The 26,197-nt window shown below is 37.0% G+C and overlaps 1 protein-coding gene across 3 annotated transcripts in view; it reads left to right on the top strand.

Annotated features, from left to right (window-relative positions):
• Positions 1–5,766: 5,766 nt before the first annotated feature.
• Positions 5,767–26,197, top strand: part of RGS22 (regulator of G protein signaling 22) — an 86,595-nt gene continuing 66,164 nt past the window's right edge. For 2 of the 3 annotated variants that reach the window (XM_039328912.1, XM_039328911.1), the window contains exons 1-7: positions 5,767–6,485; positions 9,338–9,366; positions 15,411–15,473; positions 18,872–19,099; positions 21,435–21,520; positions 22,814–22,979; positions 25,334–25,478. In XM_039328912.1, coding sequence (XP_039184846.1) covers positions 6,461–6,485; positions 9,338–9,366; positions 15,411–15,473; positions 18,872–19,099; positions 21,435–21,520; positions 22,814–22,979; positions 25,334–25,478 — 742 coding nt within the window. In that variant the 5' untranslated portion in view covers positions 5,767–6,460. Of the gene's footprint in view, positions 6,486–9,337; positions 9,367–15,410; positions 15,474–18,871; positions 19,100–21,434; positions 21,521–22,813; positions 22,980–25,333; positions 25,479–26,197 lie in introns of those variants that run through there. The other variant, XM_039328913.1, reaches the window with a different exon arrangement.

Here is a 26,197-nt window from a genome sequence, read left to right as displayed (position 1 = left end):
AGCCAGAATAAAAAGAGAAAAAAAGAAGGAATTTCAGATACTGGAACCTGAAGTTACATACTCTTAGCAATCGTCTGAACTGAACAGGTGAGTGTCTCTGCCTCTGAGAATGCAAATGACCCAGCAGCCTTTAGTCCTCTGGTTGATGGATGACGCCAGAGCATAACCCCCTTCACTTTGTAGTTTCAGGGCAACTGGAGCCAAGTGATGGAATCTCAGCAGATCAAAACCAAGGCAATCTGGAAAACATGCAAATATATTTCAAGATAATCACCACAGAATAAACAAAATAATTACTCCTACAAAACTAATTTCTTCCCAAGCTACGTTTATAACAAATGGCTCTTATAATAAGGAATAGAAATTGTGTATGTCTCCTTTTTATTTTCTGTATTTAAAGTATTGTGTTCTCTACAGGAAGATCCTGAGCAGAAAAATATATGGCAACATGTGATAGATTTTGACTTCAAACATCATATTTGGAAATATGGTGATGAGTTGCATATTTATTAAGTATGCTGCTTAAATTCATTAAAAATTGAACATATTCAATAGAGATTGAGATCATATATAGATTATATTTTCCATTCATCTTCCTCTTAGAGCAGGCATGTCAAACTCGCGACGTCACGTGAAGTGACTTTTTTCCCATTGCCGGCAAAGGGGGGGGGGGTTTCGGTGTGACGCATCTGGCCCATTTGACATGCCTGTCTTAGAAGGCCAGATGCTTGTTTATTAAACAAATTTATATAGCTGCCGAACTCTGGGCAACTTACAGTTGGAATTGTCGTTCCATGATAAGAGCCTTCTCCCACTCAATAGTGGGTTTATATAAGCTCTAGAAAGAAAGCATCAGTAGAACTCTGCTAAAGGTTATATGTATGTATGTATGTATGTATGTATGTATGTATGTATGTATATAGTATTCCAAATGCTTGAGGAAACTCCAAAAGCTTATATAGTGGTACCTCAGTAATCATCATTAATTGGTTCCAGGAAGCACAATGAATACCAAGCAATTTTCTTTCCCATAAGGAATAATGTAGTGAGTCACAAGGCAGCTGACACTGACCAGTTCTAGCTTCTACATTAAGTATCAAACAAAGAATGAGTACTGGGATAAAATTTTCACATCAAAATGTGTTAAGTATCAAATTCGATGAGTTTCAAAGCAATTGAGTACCAAGGTACCACTGTATTTCCAATTACAAAAAAAAGCAAGTATTCCAATTTTTCCTCAGGAATGGAGCATATACACTAGATTAATATACTGTAGCTGTTTCTTGGCTGCTTTAAAATCCATGGTTATAGTTCTATTCAGGGACCATAAAATATATATTTTTATTGTTTTTAATTTTTGTTTTATGATGTATACTGCCCAGAGTCACTTGTTGAGATCTTATCAGAATGTATTAAAACAGTTTGTTATTGAATGTGTTACAATCATTGTCTGAACATGTGAATCAGATCTTCACTTTAAACCATAATGTGTTCTGATACAATAGAAATTACAAAATTAACTCAGTACAGTACTTGGTTTATCATGTCATGTGACTGCAGAAAATCAGCAACTTGGGGGAGGAGGGAATGAGTTGACCATATAAAGCTGTTTATAGTGATAAACCTCTGTGATTGCTGGAGAAGCAGCAAAATCTTAAGCCTCACAACAGGAAGCTTTCCTTGTGATTTTGTCAGCCCAATGTTCCAACAAATTTCTTAGAAATGAATGCATAGGATTTATCTTTGCATAGTCATGAAACAGGGATGGAGTTTGAGTTATTGAGGGCACGATAATGAATGTTACAGGGCTTCAGTTTTTAATAGGTTCTTCTGGCAACCAAAATGTCAAGTGAACTGTAAAATGTTGTCATATAATTTGTGGGATGATTTGCCAAGCTTACATTTGGGTAATGGCCAGCATGTGCCAATGGTGTTTTTGTAATGATATCTGCTTTTGCAAGCAGCGGAAGGACAGATGCTTGTGTTGTAAATATGTAACATCTCATGGGCCCAGCCAACTTTTACTAGCTTCAACTATATGCTTATTTATGCCAGATAAGCATTCCAAGGAATATATGTACAAAACATGCTTGGCTTGGCTTGATTTTAACCTTCAGATTTGTTGTTGCATTGTGTGTTCTACATGCCCTAAATCAACTCAGCATATTGTTCAAGCTAAATCATAAACATATGTCAGTAATTTTTAATGAAACTTCTGAATATAAATTTGACCCCAGTCTATTTCCATTAAAGCTAACTTGCCCAATTTTTGTGCCTGTAAAGTCACATATTTCACTTGACAAGATGGACTATGTAGTTTTAATAAAACAATGCACAATGTTTAATCCAAAGACTGGTTTTCTATTTGTATTTTTACCTATGTGCAACCTCTTCATCTTCTAGAATAGATCATGCTAACAATCTCATAAACCATATATGGATGTAGAAGTACCCATGACAAGTATCCATTGTATGCTGAAGTTGTTAGTTTTAATTTGACTATTAACTCAGTTGTTAAGTAAAAGGGTGGCTAAATGAAAAATCCCATGACCATGTTTATGATTTTATACAGGACAGTGTTAACTGACTGATGGCAAACATGTGGCTGAGAGAGATGCTGTGAAGATTGTAAATCTGGACACTGGTCACAAAGCTATTTTTTCATCTCTGTTATAACTGGGACTGGTTGCTAAATGAAGACCCTTATATCCTACCTTTGACTCCTTATCAACAATCGGATTGCAACATTCTGGATTAGTTGCAGCTTGGATAGTTTAAGTGGTCCATGAAGAGTAGAAATGGTCCATTCCATATACAACTAAGCTCTGCTTCATCAAGACCCCATTGGAAATCCATCAAAATGGCCGCATTTGGCATATTGAGCTGAGATATGCAAATTCATTCCAGGCCATAGCTGATATCTCAGCATTCAGGTTGAGAAAAGAATCCAGGAGGGCACCCAGAATGCATGTCTGAATCTTCAAGGAGTATGTAATTCTATGCAGTGAAAGCTGAATCTTCCTACTAATCTGTCTGATTGACAACTAGAGGATCTCTGTTTTATCTATGATTAAGCTTCAATTTGTTTGCCCTCCCATAAGCAGTCTGGACACATGCAACAATCAAATTAATAATGAATACCATAAAAATGGGATAAGAAGAACAAGCCAAATAAAGAATCCCTTCCAAAAAGGTTTTGTCACAGCATGGAAATATCTAGGTTCCAGTTGCTTGTGCTTTTCCATGACTAGAATGAAATTAATTATAACCGAATCCATGCCATATGAATTCAAGTGATATAAACCAGACAACACCCACACTCTCCCTCTGAGTTCTTTAAGCTGCTGCCAGAAGATCTTGTGAGAAACTGAGGGCATTTTTTCATTGTTGAATTTGGATCTTCAGGGAAGCCTGTGCTGAGAGGCATGTAGGAGGATCTGCAATAAATAGGCTCAGAGAACCAAATATCTTTTACTCCCCTGATGTTTGATATCTGACACTCTACAGTGCAGCTCTGTGAGTTTCTGTTTTGAAATATGCTGGATTTCACCACTAGGGGACAACAAAGATTCATTTTCAGAACTATACCTATTTTTAATCTTGTTCTAAGGTTTATTCGTGGCAATTGTAAACTCAGAAACATAGATTCATATTCCAGCCCTTCCTGCCAACTATATTCAGAGTATATTTAATATTTAAAATATGTTTTCTTTGGCTATCAGTTACAACTTACTACTCAGAGAGGTCTTGGTTTATTTCAGTGAGATCATGTAAAAGACCTGAAAGCAAGAGGATGGAAGTTGGATGCTTAGGACTAAAATGACCTTGGTCTCTGCAACTGCCAAACATCTGTCTGAAACAAAAGGACCAGCATATATAGAAGGGCATTTGTTAGATATAAAAATACTCAACCAGAACTCTGTTCTTGCCTTATTTATGTTATGATCCTGGGAAGATTAGAATGGCTTAATCAGGGGTATTCCTACTTTGGTTTTCAGAACTCTGTGAATCATATCCTGAATTAGTGGTTGTTCTTCTTTGTATATATATTTCTTCATAATTTTTTAACACATACACACACACATATATTTCAATAATTTTGTTAAATGTTACAAATACATTACAATACAAATGAAAACTAATAAAAAGTAAAAGCGCAGAAAGGAAAAGAACAGAAAGAAAAATAAAAAAGGAACAATAAGGATATAGTAAAGAAAAAGAAAATAAATATATAAAGAACTTCCCCTTTGTCACAACTATAAGCAATTTTAGTAATTTATCACCTTTTCCTAAAATACAACAAATGATCTCCTTTCCCTATATTTTAACTCTTATCTGTAAACAAATCTGTAAAATATTGTTATTTCAGTCCTGGTCAGCAGAAGTTCATTAAGAGTTAACAGAGATAGCAATGAATCTATTTTAACCTTGATCAAATACACTAACTTTATATTTCTTTACTTTTAACAGTCTTAGTCTTTGATCCCTTCAAATGATGTCCTAGAACTTTATTTCTTTTTTTCTTTGTCACTTCTCACAAATATCTTCAACATTTTAACAAAACCAAATCAATATAGGAAGGTTAGCCAAGTCACTCTTCTAGCTTGTTATTTCTATGTCCTTTTAATTATTAAGACATCAACAGGTTTCATTTGTATATTCAATATACCCTATTTTCCCAGATCATTCTTTTAGCCTGGATTTGTAAATCCACATTCAAATAAATTTCAGTATTGTTTGGTAGAATTTCTTCCATAACATCATATACGCAGTCTATCTGTACTGGCAGAGATTTTTAAAATTAGTTTCTGAGTCCATTGTTTACAAATGTCTTTCAACATGTCCAATATTAAAATATTTTACTCCATTCTATGTTAGGAAATTGAGTTTAATGTACTTCTCCTTTAATTGTATTAGTTTCTTCCTATTTTCTCTGATGTACAACTTTTAAAGCCCTATCTTATCATTTGTTCAGAATTCAAAACAGTTATTTGGAAGGATTCTTACAAATAATTTCAAAATCTTATTTCAAATCGATATGATCCTCAGGCATTTATAACTTTCTAAAACAACACCATGCTCATTCTTTTTTAGTTTATTCCCCCTTAAAATCATACCTAAAACATTTTGTCCCACCAATGTCTATATATGCACACAGCATATAATGTATACGTCATAATATATAATAATATAAGCACATTTTCCCAACTGAATTGACCTAATCTTTTAAAGCTATCAAAATCCACCACCATGACTTCATTTCTCATTCTGTCATAGTCTAGCAAAAATCGAATGATATTTCTTGCAACTTCAATAATCAGCCTCATGCATAAAGGCATCGCTCAGACTGAAAAAAATCTGAGAATAACTTATAAAAATTGATCTTTGAAAACATGAAGTCTATATGGGTGTCCACTGTTAATATATATATACTGATGACATACAAATTGTATAGAACTTTGGGAAATAATAAAAATAACAGAAGAGAAACAATTCATTCATAGAATGGAAGTGTATGACTGGCCCAAACGGCAGCCATTCATCTGAACCTTCAGGACTAACCTAAAAGGTTGTGGTTAAGCATTAGTAATAGGGAGCCTTGCCAGATAAACGCCGGTAAGAATTCAGCACAGTATAATCGTCACCAAGGCAGCAGCATTACCTGTTGCCAAATGCATCACAATAGAAGTGGCATCTGTTGGAAAATAGATTCATAGATTTCACTTCATTTTTAGCCAGACTATCCAAATTGTACCTGGTGGGAACTATAAACATGTTCAGTATTTTCCCCATCCGATTGCCAGACCTGCCTTTATGACTATCCTAGTTTCCCTAGAAACGAGAGGACGGGGCGGATGCGCAAACTTTTAAAACTGCACCGGGCACTCGCCAATGGGGGGAGGGGGGAGAACGGGCACCAGTTTTGGCCAGCAGAGCGAAAGCAACTTTGCTCGCCCGAGAAAGCCGGAAGGGAAGGCTAGCATAAGCTGCATTTTCCGTCCTTTCTTTGCTTCTCGAAAAGTTACAAGCGGGGAGAAATTCTCCAGATTGTTTCAAGCTGGCGATTGTTGGCTTCTCTCTGCCTCGTTTCATCCGGCTGGGTTGTGTAGTCGAGGGAAGCCTCAGCTCTGCCGCTAACGACCAATGTTCGTGCCTGGGGTCAACAACTGCCCTCGTCTCCCTCCCGCATTGTCACCCGCAGCTCCATAGCAACCCAGCTTCGCTGTGAGACCACACAAACTAGGCTAAGTGCCAAGTGCAAACTCTTGGCAAGTCTTGTGCGCTCAAAATTCGGCTTGAAGTTCGCCGCAGGCAGCCTCTTCAACGGGCCCAACGGAGGAGTGTTGTGCTTTCCCCTTTCCCCCGCGCTCGCCGGAGAAGAATGAGGCTTTAACTCAACTCGGGGAGTGGGCGGGGGGGACAGCAGGGCTTCTGCAGAGCCCGGGCGCGCGTCCGCACCATGCGAGAGAAGAGGCTCACCACCGGTAGGTGCCAGAACTGAGAGGCAGCCCGGGGCTTGCTCATCGTGATCCGGAGAGGGTGGGAGAGAAGCGGACGCTGGAAAATGTCAGATCGATCCTCCCCCTTCTCCCCCAGCGTTATTCCACTGTTCTAAGGAAGGACGCGATCAGAAATGATAGTAGTCAGAAATATTTTTTTTTTTTTACCATAAGTATCATTTGTGGACAGTAAAAACATAGAAGTCCTGATCTGCTCTTTTTCAAACACTACTCAGATTAATTTTGGGGTATCTTCATTTGCAATTCCTGGGTAAAAGTAAAATTGATCCCCGTCAAACCATTCCGTTTTTCATGAATAATATTCGATTATTTCCAACTGATAAAGCAGTGGTTCTCAACCTTTTTAATGCCGCGGCCCCCAACCGGTCATAAGTCGAGGACTGAACCTGTCGTAAGTTGAAGACTAAACCGGTTGTAAGTCAAGGACTACCCAACAGGTCGTAAGTCGAGGACTTTCCCTGCCCGGGAGCGCCGCGCATGCGTGGTGCCGCCCCCTGTGCCAGCCAAGGTGTAGCTGGCAAGCAGCAGAGACGGAGCAGGCCAACCACCTGCTGGGCCACCAGCTGGCCCAGGCCAAGGGAGGTAAGGCACCCGCCGGAAAAGGGGAAAAAAATGGCGGACAGCCTTGCTTGGCGATCCCTGTGAAATGGTCAATCGACCCCAAATGGGGTCCCGACCCATAGGTTGAGAACCGCTGTGATAAAGTCTCTAGTGAGTTGTGCTTGACCGAGCAGTTTTCCTAGCAGCTGTATGGTTTGCCATTGGCTTCTTCCGGGAAGATTTAAGCCTATCAGCCCTGGGATCTTGTGCTGGTCTTCCACTGAAACCCTGCTCAGCTTCGTCAGGGTCAGTTAAGATTGGCTAGTTGATGACCCAGTGGTGGCAAATGGTTGTATAAATACAGAATCAGGTTCACAGCAAAAAGTCCTAATGAAACAAAATAACACTTACCTACTCCTTCCGGGGTAGGTAAAATGAGGACCCAGATTGTTGGGGGCAATGTATATATATATATACATTGCTTACTGGTGTACACCGCTTAGAGAATGATTGCACTTAAAAAGTGGTATATAAGTCTCATAAATAAATAAATAAACACAATCTAAGAATGAAGTAGCTCTCATTTCATTGAAATAAATGGAAGTTTAACTCTGGTTAGTTTTGAGTTGGGCTTTTGCACTCTAATTGAATACTTTTAAACATGGATATACCATTTTTATAAATGTGCATTAACAAGCTTTACTGTGTTCTCCTTGCTTACAAGGGCAAAGGATTGTGGTTTCCATTCTATATATGGAACACTGAGCAGGGAAGATTATGACACATCACCAATCTCACTATTGAGACAGGGACAAAAGTGAGGAACCTGCTCTTTCTATAATCCTGCTTCTTTCACATTAGCTATGTTGACTGGGGCTATATAAAGAACTGTTGTTAAGTAACATACAGAACATATAGATGATACCCCATCACCAACCAAAGGTTTCTAGATTCAAGTTCGTTGTTTTTCTCTGCTGAAGCATTTAACTCTCAGAAGTACTTCTGACATTTGCTTAGAAATTTAACTCTATGAACTCAAAATCTATTACTCCTCACTGAAAGCTGATTCAGCAAGCCATAGCGAATAGAGTAGAGTAGAGTAGAGTAGAGTAGAGTAGAGTAGAGTAGAGTAGAATAGAATAGAATAGAATAGAATAGAATAGAATAGAATAGAATAGAATAGAATAGAATAGAATAGAATAGAAGGAGGTCTTGGAGGTCTTGGAGATCTTCTAGTCCAGCCCCCTGCTCAAGCAAGAAAACCTATACCATTTCAGACAAGTCTCTTCTTAAAAACCTCCAGTGATGGAGCGCCCATGATTTCTGAAGGCAAGCTGTTCCACTGGTTAATTGTCTTCACTGTCAGGAAGTTTCTCCTTAATTCCAGGTTGCTTCTCTCTTTGGTCAGTTTCTAACCATTGTTTCTTGTCCTGCCCTCTGGTGCTTTGGAGAATAGTTTGATGCCCTCTTCTTGTGGCAGACCATCAAATACTGGAATATTGCTTCAAATACTGGAATACTGCTATATAGCTAATGTCCAGGGACACTTCATTCTGAAACACCAATTTAGTCTGACACAGAAGTCATTTCTCTGACATCTGTCTTACAAAATTAGAATTTAGAAAATGAGATACTTTAAAAATATTAGAACTTATTACAGAATTACCAGTGGACTCAGAGAAATAATCAGAATTGTTCTTGTTCTTCTTTCTACATATTTTAAAGCTTATCACAAGTTTAAAATATGTAGAAATTGAGAGATGAAATGTTTTATCAACCTAATAATAACTTGCTAAAAACTGACCAACAAGCTTTTTTTATGTAGGAAAGGAACCATTTAAAAATTGGCTTTCTTCTTGCCTAATGGCAAACATACACATTCTAAACATGTTGAAAATATCCTATATGCTGGCATGAATATTTTAAAATGAATAGACCTCATAAAGAGATCTGTCTCACAAAATTCCTTACTATTTTGCTTGCTTGCATTTAATAGGCAAGTAAAATAGTATTTTTTCAAGGAAGGAACTATCTGGATATATGATTTATTTTCTTATTGCTGTTTCTAGTTGTGTGAACAGGGTCTTATGATCTGTGTATTGATCTTGGGAATGGGGTTTATGATTACTTTTACTGATAACTGATTTTGCTGTAACTGATAAAATGAACAATAATTTATTTGTCTGAATAACTTTAATAACTTCATAATTGGTCCAGGGAACTTTCATTATTAGCTATATGATACATTGTTAATACTATTTTTGTTTATTTTTCAGTGCCTCCCTGCATAAGAGAGAATGAATTAGTAAGTAAACTGTTTTTCCTGTTTCACTGCAAATTGTTGAAAATAGTAATTTAGTTACTCTAGTATTTGACATATTTTCAGATAGAGCAGCTATGTTGCTAGCAGTATAACTGACATTTAAATCTTCCCTGCCCTTTATTTATAATTATTCATTCAGTTACAACAATCAATCCCTAGTATCTGACATGCATTTTTTGCAGAGATAAGAGTCTTAAATGTGATCTTGATTCTATCTCTCTGTTTATGCAACCATGTTATTATGCAACCATGCTATTGATGGCAGAACATTAAAACATTCTGAATCAGAAATAAGTTCCATCAAATCAAATGCTTTTCATTCCATAGAAACTGAATATTATTGAAGACAGACATATTTAATAATTTGAAAAAGAATGCAATGGAAGCATTAATCTGGAAAGCATAGAGGCCTCTCTCCAAAATCTTTCCTCTTACTTCAAACATCCTTTGCAGAAGGAGTGAGAAACAATCACATGGAGCAGTGATTCTCAATCTTGGCAACTTTAAGGTGTGTGGACCTTCAACTCTCAGAATCCCAATCCAGCATACTGGCTGGAGAATTCTGGGATATGTTAAAGATGTCAAGATTGACAAGCATTGGAATCAGTGGTGGGATTCAGATATGTGAACAACCGGTTCTCTGTGTGGATGCTGCTTCCGGAAGTCTATTCTGGGCCTGGGCAACAAAAAATTAGCTACCGGTTCTGCCGAACTAGTGCGAACTAGCTGAATCCCACCATTGATATGCAACTTCTTCCATAGATGAGTTGCAGGAAAAGGCAGGGAAACCACCATCTTCTATCTCTTCCTGCCTGAATGACCATTTTTCATCTGCACCTTTCCAATTCTTTCACAGATTCTGATATAGGAAGAATAGGGAGGGCCAAGTTGGGCCTTTAAAGAAAGGAATCACTTCAGAGAAAGGAATATGGTTTTCCTTCCCTAAAGGCCTTACCATTTCCATAATTCAGCCTGCTACATGCTCTAAAATCTCTGTTTAGAAGTCAAATTAAGCAGGAAGTTATAAACAAAATAGGAAAGAATTAAGTGGATTGAAGCTTTTTTTTCAAGCCTTTCCCCATTAAGCAGTGGATAGTGCTCTCTGCCCATTCTTGAGTCAATAAAAAGCTATACAAGTATGAAACCAGTGCTGATCCACAAACCTGTATTGCCTCTGTCACTTGTGCTCCCTGTCCCTGCCAGTCCCGGATTGACCTTCAAGGTACAAAACCTAGCAGGTGTGACACAATTTGAGGCTACTCTCAGAATAAGAGAGTATTTTAATACCAGTACAGCTTAGGCCAACTTGAACCCAGTTCACTTTGAGGACAGAGAAAGGCAATGCCATAGGGACACAGGAGAAAAATAGAGATGGTTTGATGCAGATGGGGACATTATTTTGGTTATTTTTTCAAAAAACAACTGACTGAAGAAGCTGAAGAAGCTTCTTGAAAAAGGACTTTTGGGACAACCATGAGTTTCAATGTGGAGAAAAGCAAAGTTTTACATTTATGCAGGAAAAATCAAAGGCACAAGTACAGACTGAGTGAGACCTGGCTTAAAAACAGAAACTGTGAGAGGGACCTTGGAGTCCTAGTGGACAATCACTTGAATATGAGCCAGCAGTGTGCAGCAGCAGCCAAAAAAGCTAATACAGTCCTGGGTTGTATAAACAGAGGCATAGAATCAAGATCACGCTAAGTATTAGTACCGCTTTATAAAACCCTAGTAAGACCACACCTGGAATACTGCAGCCAATTTTGGTCACCATATCACAAAAAAGATGTTGAGAGTCTGGAAAAAATTCAGAGAAGAGCAACTAAGATGATCAAAGACCTGGAAACTAAAACATATGAAGAATGGCTGCAGGACTTGGGTCTGACTAGTCTAAAGAAAAGAAGAAATAGGGGAGACATGATAGCAGTTTTCCAGTACAGGCTGCCACAGAGAAGAGGGGGATCACATTATTTACCAAAACACCAGGGGGCAGGACAAGAAACAATGGTTGGAAACTGATCAAAGAGAAAAGCAACCTGGAATTAAGGAGAAACTTCCTGACAGGACAGTTAACCAGTGGAACAGCTTGCCTTCAGAAATCGCGCTCCATAACTGGAGATTTTAAAGAGTAGGCTGGACAATCACTTGTCTGAGATGATATGGGTTCTCCTGCTTGAGCGTGGGGTTGGACTAGAACAGGGGTGTCAAACTGCCGGCCCGTGGGCCGGACGCCTCATCCCAAAACTGCACCCACCCCATTGCTGGCAATGGAGAAAAAGCTCCGATATGTCGCGTGACATCACATGACGTCGCAAGTTTGACATGCCTGGACTAGAAGACCTCCAAGGTCCCTTCCAGGTCCCTTCCAGGTCCCTTCCAGGTCTATTCTATTCTATTCTATTCTATTCTATTCTATTCTATTCTATTCTATTCTATTCTATTCTATTCTATTCTATTCTATTCTATTCCTGCCCTATCATTTCATCTTCATTCAAGAATGTGCTTCTTTTTGCCCTGACAAAGTATGCATTATTTAGGACCAAATAATTTGACCTTATTTCTAGAACAAGTTTAGTTCAGTTTGGCTCTGCCTATAGGAGGCAATCTGGAATTGAAGAAAAATGTACTGAATTGTCAAAGTAGGTGAGTTACTTGATTATAAATCAGCACACAACTTTCTGGCAGAGGTTTGCATTCTAGCTGGCAGCCAAGTTAAGATTTATACATGATTATCAGGATACTAAGAGTGAGCAAATCAATTTTGTGGAAGAAATATCTGTTACTGTACAATACCATCCATCCCTTACAAGGAACAAGAAAAAGCTTAATATATTTTACATATAATTTTAAAGATAAAAGTGAAAAATTTTAGGCAGTGGTATTACTGCAGTATCATATGTTCACAAAAACATTGTTTTCATTATCTGAAGTTAAAATATACTCCTTTTATTTGTTGTAGTAAGTTAAAAATATAGCAACAATTTTACTTAAATCAATTGTGCATCTTTTAAGAGCAGCTAGATTGTTATATACAAAATAGTGGGGAAACAGAAATAGTAGAGAAATAAGTGCTTCTTTGAATATTTGGGAAAATAAACAGCTCTACTAAATCTAATAGTGTTCAAGAAAGCACAAGAATGTTGAAAATCTAAGAAATCCAATTGTAGTGCAATATATAGCTACATAAATAGATAGAGGATTACAGCCCAAGACTTATATGCATAAATGGATTACAGGTAGTCCTTGACTTAGGTCACAATTCAGTCCAAAATTTCTATTGTTAAGCAAGACAATTGTTAAATGAATTTGCCCCATATTACGACCTTTCTTGCAACAGTTGTTAAGTGAATCACTGCAGTTGTTAAGTTAGTAACATGGTTTTAAGTGAATCTGGTTCCCTATTGACTTCACTTTCAGGAGGTTACAAAAAGTGATCATATGACCCTGGGACATTGCAACCATTATAAATACATGCCAGTTGCCAAATGTCTGAGTTTTGATCATGTGACTATGGCAATATGCAAAGGTCATAAGTGTGAAAAAAGGTCATAAGTCACTCTTTTCAGTGCCCTTGTAACTTCAAACAGCCACTAAATGAACGGTTGTGAGTCAAAGACTATTATATGTCCAAAGGACTACATGATTATGTATCTTTTTGTTAACTGGACATTAATGAAACAGAAGCTGATATTTCCACAGCTAGCACTGAAAACAAATTAGGGTTTCCAAAGATTTAAAACCAGTAGAGTTGACTATGAAATATGTCTCACAGGCTGGTTAAATATGTCTCTCCATCATGCTGGCTGAAGAATTCTGGGAATTGAAGTCCACACATCCTACAGTTGCCAAGATTGAGAAATACTGCCTAGTGGAAAATTACTTATAAGCAAGAAATATATTTTCTAAATCAAAAACTGTGGAGTGGAATCAATGCTTAGGCTGTGCAAATGTCTTACTTTAGATGCATGTATGTAGAGTATATGAGTTTTTGCCTTGTAGAGGAAAACTAAAGAACCTTGAGGTGGGGCAAGCAATAAAAACCAGCTGCCCTTGATTGCACTGACTCCTCTACATGTATAATTGCTAACGGGGGCCATCTTTATACAGATTTCTCTCTCCTCACATATTCACAATGCTACTACTGTCTGAACATTTCCATCTAAGAACCATACAGAAAATAGGAAAAGCATGAACAGGATTTCTTTCTTTAATGGGAAAGAGATTCATGGCTGGCTCTTATCATGGGAAAGGTATTTTTCCTGCATTGTTATTCCTGATAATATCTCACCAAAATTGCTGTTGACACTACAACAACACATATGCATAGCACCAATATGAACGTGTTGTATATTCAGTAAAGCTGGGGAGGATCTTCTGTTGCAAAAATCCAAATATTCACTAGATGGCAGTAACTGGTTTATAATTTCTGTTTCTTTATACTGCCATCTATTGGTTATCTGTTTTTCTGAAGCTCAGATTTGTATCCTTATCAAATACAGTACATACATTTTTAACAATATTCGTTATTCAGTGAATGTTGAATATTCAATTATTATTCAATAATAATTTTCATAAAATTTAACATTTTAAGAATAAACATTTGGCTGCCAATTCATTGTGTTAAATATGAAATGTGGACTTTTTTCTGCCTTGAGATTTATTCTGAGATTTGCTTACCTAGAATTTACATTATTCTGAAGCTAGTACTATTACAAAGGGAATCATAAAAGTAGATTAAATATTAGAATACTAAAATAAAATTGTAAAGGTTTTTAAAAGATTAAAAATAAAATTACAAACCACTTCTGAAAAAAATCTTGCCAAGAAAACCAGGGATTTTTCCAGGCACTTGCCAGGAGTCAGTTTTGACTCAAAAGCACATACACACCCACACAATTTTGACAGCTATATGAACAATGTCATAAAATTGAAAAGGTTCACAATTGGTATTTTCAGTAACATGGGCAAATAACACATAGATGTCTGCATATTTTCTCCAGCTTTGAATTCCCTAACTAATAGAGGTTTTGTTTTCTATGGACTACTTGGGCCAGTAAAGCCATTAACATTCTTCTTTATTTGTCATATCCTGTCATTTACAGTGTTGTCATCAGCCCTATGACTGATGAAATGTGAAATATGCTGCAGGAGACAATAACCTGTTTTTAATAACATTTTTCACGCAAAGTCTTCGAAATACTAAGACTAAGTGCACTGCCAACAGGAGGCTTCTAATTCATTTGAAAGGTGCTACTGCTCACTCCCCATTAATTTTAGAGGTTTGCTAAGATTTGTCCTCTTCCAAATCACTACCTAATGCAAAAGGACTTAATTTACATTGGAGATGTCAGAGTCATGTTGAGGAAGGATGGCTGTTGTACCTAAGTCTCATCTTAAATATCCTTAAGTTGGTAACCAAATTGGAAATGGAAAGCTGAACAGGTAAAGTTCATAAAGTTACAAAACCAATGTATCCCAAAACATAAAACTTAAGGGAAATGTAGCTGAAGCTGCCAATACAGGAGATGAATCCAAATATATTACCACTCCAGATGTTTTGATGTTCAGCTCCCTTTATTCCCCAGCCAACGTACTCAACCTGGGGGCACAGCTGGATGTAATATAATGGAATATAATCTTCCTATGATAAAGATTCCAATATCCTTAACGGGAAGAGTAATGATTTACTTGCACTGGAATTAGGCTGGCTTGAGAACGATTCTTCTGCTTCTCCATTGGGAAAGTACCATTAGTTAGGGATGGTTATTTGTAAAAGGTCAGGCAACAAACGATAGAGAAGGCCTTGGCTTAGGGCTCCAGTCAGCTGAAGAATCTACCAGTTTAGCTGAATATTATTAATTAGTCTGGCAATGCTCATCTAGGTGGACCATAATCTGACCTGACATGAACCAGAATCTGATTCTGCAGGAATGCTGGAAACTCTTAATTACTTCTAGAATAAGAAGAACTGTTCTTATTCCAACACATTACATCATATCACATGTTTTTGTCTTTCTCTGTTCTTACAGGAAGAGTATTTAGCCACTGACAACATACTTGTAGATTTCTTCAATGAATTTTTGAGTCTCCCAGTAAGTATGATATATTTTGCTGAAACACGTATTCATTATAGTTACCCCAATAAAATTGGTTGAATTGATTGTTACAATATATACTTATATATACAATATATGTCATACAATATATTCTGGCCTACTTACCAAGCCCCTCTTGCTTGCCTGCCCATCATCGTAGATCCTAAACCATGTTCCCAAAGTATCAGTACATACAGTGGAAGCCTTACAGGAAACTCCCTCAGAAAAATGTTGTATAGTAATTATCATGCTGGAAACAAATGTGTTAGTTAAGACAACAGTGCTGCAATGAATGGAAAAGCCAAAACTAACTGTTGCTCTTTTAAGAATATCTGCTGAGAATTCTTGACCTAATCATCACTAGATTTTCTCAGGAAAGTTTGCCCTATTCAACTTTGATATGGAATGTCTAATACGTCCAGTTTTATTTTGCTGAAGCTCATCATAGAAATTATTTAGGATAACGCCAGTGAAAACTTATTACAGTTTGGTTCTTTAACTTTGTTATGTTTATGTGACTGATACCTGGAAACAGAATCCAGGCATAATAATTGGTTTATAGGCAAAAGGTTAAAGTAAAAATATTTCATACTATTAATTGTTCACCCTACTGCAAGAAAATCTTTCAGAAAAAGAAATGTTTCTGATGTATTGCAATGTTGGAAATCATCGTGCAAACTGGCACTTTTGTTTTATGCAGCCAACCAATGGATGGTCTACTACTAAGCTACAGAAGTAGCCCTTAAATACTTCTTTGTTATGAATTATATCAAATGACGACACTTGAATTTTATTTTTGAGAACTCCAGTAAAAACTGACCAAATTCATATATCTTTGGCTAATGTGCTGATTGGAACCATTCAGATTTCTCAGCTCAGAAGTTATCATTTCCATTTTAATATATCCTCCATTCATTTTCGAAATGTGAATTTTAATTAGATTTATAGTATATATCTATGTACATCTGAAATTGTAAATATGTATTTAATATATACATATAATTAGCAATAAAATGTTTTCATTATATACTTCTTTAAAACTCAATGCAGATTAGTCCAGGCACAATATGGAAAGAAACTGATGGGAGACAGAACATACCTAATATAAAATATTTTGTGGTTGGATCAGATCACAGTGTAAATAGCACAGAGTAGACCTTTTCAGGGACAGCACACTGATTCTATAATACAATAGTCTACTACACACACACAATATATATATATATATAAAACTGGCCACCATGCTGTCTTAAAGAAGAACGGAATGCCTACCTGTTCATTTTCTAGCTGTTATAGAAAACAGAATTGTTGATCCAGTTCTTGATGGTTTTGTCCTTTTGTGTACCTCTCTGATCTCTCTCAAGAAGAAGAGCAGCATAGAACTAAATGAATGAATAGGTAAATAGACAAGTAATATGAAATAATACCATAGTATGCTTTTCAGTTTAGTGTCCTTCAGATACCCAAGACTATCACTTCCTCAATCCATGATTATTAGCTGCATTTAGTTGGCCTTGGTGTCAAAGCAATTGTAGGGACTCAAATTGTGGGAATGATCTTAGCATACCTCCAAGCATGTTTAAAATGTTTTTGTATCATCACTATTTGATTAAATGTAGTTTGACTCCTCATATATAGATTAGAGATAGTGGAGTCATTGCTCAAATATTGTACCCTAATTTTTTTACTGCACCTCAGTAATTTGGTCTTTTTGCAACGTTGCTTCTGCCTCTTAACAATCTTATTATCTAAAAGTGGAGCACAGGAATGAACCTGAATGAATCCTAATCACAGCACATGTTGCAGACCTTTCAATATATGTTCTACCAAATATGTGGTGGGATCATATCTGACTAAATCAGAAAATAGTTGGTAACTCATGTTTATTGTATGTACATTTATAATATATTGCTTATTTTATGCACATGCATGAGGTACCACATGGTTTTTTTTTTAAATAAGGAGTAGGTTTTACCAACAAATATTTCCCTCCATCTTGCTATGTTGATTGCAGGTGATTGCAGTTTGCATCAGCTGTACTGAAGGGGAAGAATTGGATTCAATTGATCAACATATGTTCAGAGCTCTGAGATGTCAAATATGACACCTCCCATGCTCCGAGCTTCCTTGCCTAAGTAGGATCGGATTCAGAAAAGTGAAGTCACTTGTTGGATTGAAACATATGCCTTTGGTTAACTTAGTAGTTTGGCCTAGGCTTATTGGCGAAGGCTATTAGTTTTTTCATTCCATCCCTTTATATACATTATAATTGATTGGTAGTCAAGCATCCAAGATGACAATACAGTTTATATTTAAAACATTGTTATTGGCATCTGTTTTATTACATTAGAAGATCCAGATGTTTTCGATTTAATTAATTGGAATGCATTTTGGAAAATGGGTCTTTGGGCTTCATTGCCAGAGCTGAAATTAAAAATAGATACAAGTGATTAATTAATGTTATCCTTGGTTAGTTTTCTATATAAATAACACATAACTAAAATTATCTAGCATCTGTTAAAATAGTTCCAGATTGTAGAATTTACATGCTTTGTTCACATATTCACATAAACTAGCATATCTTCAATGATTTGGAATTAAAAGTTTATTCTTTTTGTTATTTTAATTTGTATTCCCTCCAATTTAAATAAAAACAGAAACTTTGGCTTGACATTAGTGCATTGCATATTTTTTCCCCAAGAAATGTTAGCAATCACAAATTTATGAATAATAACTTTGTTATCTCAAGGCCAATTCAACAAAGAAAGAGCTACTTCAGGCAGCTAACTTAAGCAGTCAGGAAAAGGCAGGAAATTGATAGTTACTTCTTATCACTGTTTTATTTTTTCTGCCAAGATGAATCTATGAGCTTTTTTCTCTCATCAGACAGCAGCACAATGTTGTCAGTTAGCCCTGAATGCTCAGAAAATAGTGGTAAATTCTACCATTTGGGGAAGGTTCAACAGTTTTTAAAGTGTACTTATAGGCACATTTTCTGTAAGCTCCAGGAATGCTAAAAGGTTGCAGTTGTATTTTCCCTTTTTTATGAAAAAAATACTTCAATTACTACAGAATAGGTTAAGTGGTAGGAGCTTGAATGAGCGTAATAACTGTGAACATGCATTAATTTCTCTGTTCCTCTACTGAATGGCATTAATAATGAATATGTTAATTTTTTATAGGCAGAAATCACTGTTCCAGAAAGTTAGAAAAACAAAGCCCAGGGCTATAAAAATATAGTTAAGAGGGGGAAACCCTCTAAAATTAAACTATCAGATAGTTTAAGAGGAATACAAGCAGGCCATCAGTTTATTTATAAAATGCATGATTAGATTATATCTCTTCAGTGTTGTGCTATTTCTGAATCCTAATCTTTCACTTTTCATGTTTAACAGACATTTGCAGAACCAATTCAATTTAATTCTGATTTTGGAATTTTTGAAGTTGCTAGTGATGTCCCACAGTGCATGGAAAACCAGCTAAAACAAATGCTTCGGGAACAGAAACCTCGAAATCCAATTTATGATGTTACAAGGCAGACAAAGATACAAACCTCTTTTTCTAAAGATATTAGCACTCCCCCTTCCTCAGCCTTCAGTTTTAATCCAAACTATTCAACCATGGTAAGAATAAATTGGAGTTATTATTCTGCCTTTAAGAAGCAGTCATGGAAATATGATATACAACCAACTCTGAAATCTTGCTGTATTAATTGGGGTTCCATATTTAATTAATCAGATTGATGTTAAAAACTTTTGATCTTGCAATGATTTTTCTGATTATACCAGGTGTTTAAAAAGTTGCTAGGTTTCAAGAGTATTGACTTTCCTAGAAGTATAGCTCCTTCAAAAGGAGTAATTAAAACTTAATCCACATTTATAGCCATCCTGGGAAGAAAGTTGTATGGAATGTCAGTGAGTAGGGATCCACTCCCGTTCCCACCCTGACTTCTGTGAGTAAATCTAAAAGTCTGAGTTTATATGTTTGCCAATAACATCTGATTATAAGCCTTGATGATGTCATGCATTGTGATATCCTTGATGCAGATTACATATTTTGTGTAATTTGCACTATATTGTTGTCGTATATGTGACATTGTCTGGTTCTATATATGTCTAACTGTATATTCCATATGTTTTTAAGGACCATGCAATCCTTGGAAACTGCACTCATGTGAAAAGAGCCATTAATAAGTCCTGTGCAAAAAGTTAAATTCAACCATTTGGAATTCTAGCTTGAATTATCTTTAGAATATTTAGGGAACCCAATATGTATTTGTGACATGGGCCATTTCAAATTAAAAATGGGATGATGTGAAGATTGAAAATTGAAACTAAATTTTTTGCACATCATTGACAAAAGAGTATATGTGTGTGGGTGTGTGCGTGTGGGCTTTGTACAAGCATGGAAGTAAAAAAATAATTCTATTTATTAGGACTTTCCTTCCTTCCATTCAAATTTCACATGTGCATGATTTTCACTATCTAAACCAGTGTTTCTCAACTTGGCGGCTTTAAGAAGTGTGGACTTCAAACCCAGAATTCTGCAGCCTGCCTACTGGCTGGGGAATTCTGCTAGCTGAAATCCATACTTAGAGACTGAAAGACACCAATGTTGAGCAATACTGAGCTAAACAATTATCACTGCCTTTCTTAGCTCCTGATGTCTTGGATCTGCAGTTCTCAGCATTTTCGGCTAATCTAGTCAAATCATTGCTAGAACTCCTGAAAACTGTAATTGCAAAACATTTAATAACGCCAGGTTTGGGAATATTGAACTATAACAACAAAAATATTCATAGTGCAATCCTAAATGAAGAATAATGAATACAATATAGGAGTCAATATAACTTTCCTTTATAAAAGTGACAAGATATCTTGGAAGCTGTTTCCACTAATATGAGAAATATGATTTTGGCATGTCTTATTTTCTCATGGATATGGAGACAAAAGCATGGAATTTGTTTTGAGCATAAATAAGTACAAATGTATTTGATTACATCCAGAAATACTGGCTAAAGTAAAGAAGCCATGTTCAGCCTTTCCAGAAATCATTATCAGTAAGCCACAAGAGGAAAGACAACTTCTAGCAAGACAGAAACAATTTTATGCTACTCTATCAAAATGCATTTTATGGCAGGATCAGAATGTTTATGTCCCAGGATGCCAGAGGATATCATTCCAGTACAATTCCATAAAAATGAATTCTAAGAAACAGGTCTTTTTTCAGATTCCATCGTTTGCTTAGGGAGCATTGTTTTGCTCAGGGAATGAATCCTGACAAACAATCTTTCTTACTGTGGGATTCTTGATGCTCTCTGACCTTGGATATTTTCTTGCAGACATTTCATTACCCGACTAGATAACATCATCAGTGTTACTGATAATGTTACACTGATGATTTTCCTTAGTTGGGAAACGTCAGCAAAAAAACAACCAAGCTTGAGAGCACCAAGCACCCCTGAGCTATAAGTATTCTCTTTTATACGTACACATATGGGCATCAAACGCTTCAGACAGCATGCAAATAGGATAAAATTGCATTTAGGCAAGCCTCAGCCAAACAACAAGTATTTTTTTCTGCATGAATGCCTCCTGGAGCATGGTCTGCCCAACAGTGTCAGATACAAATCTTCAATTAACTGCACAGCTTGATAGAAGTAGCCAGTGCTTTTTTCTAAAAAAAAAAAAAAAAGGTGCCGGAACTCACACACATCATACAACCCGCCTTGTTGTATGACAAAAAAGGTGCCGGAGCTCCGTTCTGGGCGTTCTATGAGAAAAAAAGCCCTGGAAGTAGCATTAATGATGTTACCTAGTTGAGTAATGAAATATCTTGTGTGTATGTTTCTACGATCCACTGAGCTCCTATAAAGAGTTTGGAAATTATTGGATTATACCATCCTGTTTGTTAATAATACAGGAAATAAAACTTAAAGAACATATTTTCTTTTGTTAGAGTCTGAACCGAGAACAAGCTATTGAATGGATTAAAAAGAAAAGATTTCCAGCATTTTTAGAGAGTGATTGCTACTTTGAATACAGGTATTTTGACTTCTAATTAGAATCTAAGTTTTAAAGCTGCAAGTTTCTCTCAAAAACAGCAACAAAAATTGGATTTTTTTAGCCAAACATATATAATTTTAATGGCTTATGAGAATAATAGCAATGAAACTAACATTATTTTTATAGCTTCTCACTACGTCACTTTTACAAGCAATCATGTGTGACTAAAAAGTCATGGTCTATATTTAAGTATTACTGCGATTAATTTAAGCATTTCTTGCATTATATCTCATTTTACCACATTTTTACCTCATTTGGTAAGTATATTAATATATCTGCTATTCTTAAAAATGGAAGTATTGGCAGCATTTAAGGAAGACATAATATAATCCTTTTGTTACAGGAAAAATATTATTGGCATCTTTGTGTCCTTCCCCCCTCCCCCCGCCCATACAACAAGATGCAGTTCAGTGGTGAGAAAAGCACTTAGGCAGGAAAAAACAAATGCATAGGTACAGAATAGGTACAGAATCTGGCTCAATAGCTATAACTGCGAGGCGGATCTAGGTGTCCTTAAGTGAAGCACCATTTAATATGAACCAGCGGTGTTCTGCAGCTGTGAAATAAGTCTATATGAGTTGAGGATCTCATTTTTTAAAAATGAGTGATTCAGCTGTGAGACCATGTGAGGATCAGAACAGGGGTGCCAAACTGCTGTCCTGCGGGCCGGACGTGTCACGACAAAACCACACCCACTCCATTGCCGGCAATGGGGAAAAAGTTCTGATACATCGTGCGATGTCACATGATGTTGCAGGTTTGACCCAGGTTTGACATGTCTGGGTCAGAAGAACTAAGACTGTAGCTTCTTTGCGAATCTGGATCAATTAAACGTAATGTCTTCAGGCTCCACCATAGTAGTACTGACTAGCTGTAAGGGCTGAAGCTGATGAGGATCCAATGCAGCTCAGGGCAGAGAGAGAAAGAAATAGTGTAACTCTTGAACAAGTGCATTACAATTGACAAGGCTTGAAAAAGAATGGCAAAGAGTCCATTAACCTGAAAAAGCTGGAAGAAAGACTCTTGAAGTTTCTACTGCTAGTTCCTAAACACAGGAGTGACTTTCTTGACAGATTTCCAGATGAACCTAATCTGAAGTCTGCTGATACCCTTCAAAACATTTAAACTCTGAATAGCATTAAATTATAGACATAATGAATTAAGACAATGTCTTTGAGGTTTTGGTTTTTTTAACAGAGCAGTAGTTTTGTTGATGTTAATATTATCTGGGTAACCTTAAATTACTTTATGCTATTTGTCACTTCCCTGTAGATTAGCTAAACTTATTTCACAGGTGGAATGGAGCAAAACTGGGATCAGTTTTGTTATAGACAAAACCTATTATCCTTGGTTCTCAAAAAGTCCACCCTCCATAGAAAGCCCTGAGGAAAATGAAGATGACTTGATTATGAAAAGGTTCTACGTTTCTCTTGGCCAGGTAAAATACACTGAGTGTTATAAATAAGAGTATCCTGTGTAGAATAAAGTAAAAGTGGGAGGTTTATTTCCCTCTGGTTCAAGTCGATGTGTTACCCATCAGGATGACAACTAGAAGATATTACAGTCTCCCATATGAAAATCATATGTTCCAACAAAGTGGTTGAATCTATATCTCACATCTTACTAAAATGCCCACTTTCATCCACATTCGTTATCGGAATTTATAACCCCAAATTATTAGGAACTTTAATTTCCCTCATCATATGAGGAGATCAGTATGTTTGGATGTTCCAAGGATCATCATGTTCCAAGGGCAGCAGCAAAAGTTCTGTCTGTAGCATTAGCCTATAAATTTCTTATAGTGGACTGGTGCCACCTTCTTGGATTTGGCTGACTTGATTTTATGTCATTTTTAAGCATACATTTTCATTGTTGTGTATGTTTTAATGTATGTCTCAGATTGCAGAGCAGTAAATAAGATATTATTTTTTAAAATAAAAAATGAAATGTAGAGGGGCATGGAATATAAATGTATCCTTCTTAATATTCCCATTTTCTCACTAGTTGATGCCTTCCATTTATTTTATTCATGTTATCATCCTAAAGAAATATGTTAAGATGAGAGAGAATGACTGGCCTATCCTTACCTGAGGATTTCCTAGCTGAATAGAGTTTTGAATTAAGGTTTCCTCAGTCTAGCACACTACTAAAGTAGAAAACTTAGAGGAGACATGTCAAACACAAGGCCTGGGGACTGGATGCGGCCCGCAAAGCCATCCTGGAAACAGTGAGGGAACGGCCCCCACTACCCTGGCCCTGCCCAGGCTGGCTGGCCGGCCGGGAGCCAATGTACAATTTTGTGGTGGCCATCTATGCTGAAACACATTCAGTCTCCCTCTGACTTTGCCCTGGTACCCATCATGAACAACCTGGCTAAGGAGAGCAAGCACAGCAGCAGCAGCCTTGAGGAGGTAAGTGCAGCTGGACACTCCTTTGGGAAAGTGGGGCTGAGCTTGGTGCCACGGGTGCTCGAGGGCCAGGCTGGGCATTTGACCTCTGCTGTCCAGGGCTCTGGGCGGCCCACACCATCATCCAGCTACCACGTAGCCTGAAAGGAACAGTGAGGCTCCTCCAGTGGACTATGCCATGGCACTTTCCCTGATCCCACCCCCTTCTGCCAGAGACCCTCAGATCTGTCCCACTCCTGTCCAGGCCCCCAGGCACCATTGACGTGAACAATGTAGATCTGGCCATGCCCACCCAGTAGGACACACCCACTCCCTCCACGCCCACACAGTAGGCCGCACCCACCTTGGCCACACATCCCGCCCCCTGAAGGGCAACTGCAATGCTGATGTGGCCCTCAATGAAATTGAGTTTGAGACCCCTGACTTAGAGGAACTACAAGTGTTCAGAAGCCTGCCTCCCTCAACGTCTACATGACAAACTTTGAAAAAAGATCTTGTTAAATTCTCACGCCAGGAGGGTATTATAAGGGAGGCAGTTGGAGATCAAAGGACAACCTTCTTTTCCCTAGCTGTCTCCTTCTGCTTCTTCTTTACTTCCTCTTTTACCACTTGGGGCTCTGAGAAATCCCTTGCTGTGCCAACTGTTATTGTGAAAACTGAATCTCTTTTCTAACTTTAACATATCTAGAAGAAGAGGGGGAGAAAAAAGGAACATATGAAAAAGTGAGAAAGGAGAGCACAAAGAATGTGATGGATCAGCACAACTGTAGCCCTGCCCCTTTTGTCCCATCCACTAACAACTGTAGGTTCTCCAGCCATGGAATAGAGTCCCCAAGAGAGCATCCACAAGGGACTGTGTTCTTCAATAAAAAAAAAGTTCATTCCTGCAATAATTCCAAAGTCAACTGGTTTTTACATTGTTATGAAACACAGTTGCTCTTTTTTCTTTTGCTTGGATCCTGGACATTTCAATAACTACACAACAGGGATCTTTTCCAATTAGATCAGATAGCCCTGGAAGGGGAAAAAAAACTATCAGCTTTCATTCTGACTACAGTAAGGCTTTTGGGTTGAATATCAGCTTATTGTGTGCATAAGTGAGATAAAAAATAATAAAACTAATTAAAACATTTTTATTAATAATGAGCAGCAGATTTTTCAGTTTTTGCCTGATAGAAACCATGGCATAAATAGTATTAATTGGTAACTATTTACTGTATTTATGTTTATTTGACTTGATTGGGATATAGTGTGCTTAAATGATTTCCTTACCTTATGTCACATATTCCTTTGTATTTTTGTATCCAACATTTCTCCTTTCAAATCTGCCACTTGTCTTCTCCACTTAATTTATAAATAAACCACCAAATGTTTTATTCAATAGGCTACTGTTACTCAAACCCAGGATTGGTTTACTCTAGCCAAGCAAAGTCAGAACATGATCACTACTGATTCCATTACCCGTCCTGTGACATCTTCTCATGTTCGTTTTTTAACTGATTCTCCAAAGTCAATGTCTATATGTGAAGGTAATATTAACCATTGGAAATTATATGTGAGGGTGGTAGACATGGATGGATGAACAATTGGGTAGCCTTACAAATTAAACCAATCAACCAGTCTATCAGTGTTATTTTTTCCAACTTGTTCTATTTCATCTTTTTATAAAAACTGACATTTTTCTTCTGAGTCCTTCAACCTATTCTCTTTGTCCTTTTCACCACTTTGCAAAAATTTGTTGATCGTCTTTCATGAATTTTTAGGGACAAGTAAGATAAATTCTCCTTAACCACAACTACTATTATTTCTGTGGAGCCTTAATGGAGAACCTTAATCTAGGAAGAAGGCCATAATGTAGTAATTGTTTATAAGGTATGTTGTGCATACCTTACTGATACTAATTGAGAAACCTCCATGGAAACATGCAATTAGAGATAGAATGAGGACAGGGTGAGATGAGAATGCAGATAGCATCAGAGAAGTGAGATGTAGCATCAGGTTTTCTGTTTTTTAGTTTTATCGTGGTTTGTATATATATATATATATATATATATATATATATATATATATATATATATATATATATATATATATATATGTAGGTCTTTGGTTGTTCGGGTTTTCTCCCACGTAAAATTGGAAGTGTCTTGGCGACGTTTCGACGAAGTCCCATTCGTCATCTTCAGGCTGGTGCTTTCAGCTTCGTGCCTCGAGCAGCAGTGTGTGGTCTTGGCTGTTTCTTCCTTTT

The sequence above is a fragment of the Crotalus tigris genome, unplaced genomic scaffold, assembly GCF_016545835.1.
Source record: "Crotalus tigris isolate CLP2741 ecotype Arizona unplaced genomic scaffold, ASM1654583v1 scf7180000024384.25900115:4084858, whole genome shotgun sequence".
NCBI classification, from domain to species: domain Eukaryota; kingdom Metazoa; phylum Chordata; class Lepidosauria; order Squamata; family Viperidae; genus Crotalus; species Crotalus tigris.
The sequence above is the reverse complement of the archived record's forward strand: the minus strand, read 5'-3'. Positions and strand labels throughout refer to the sequence as shown.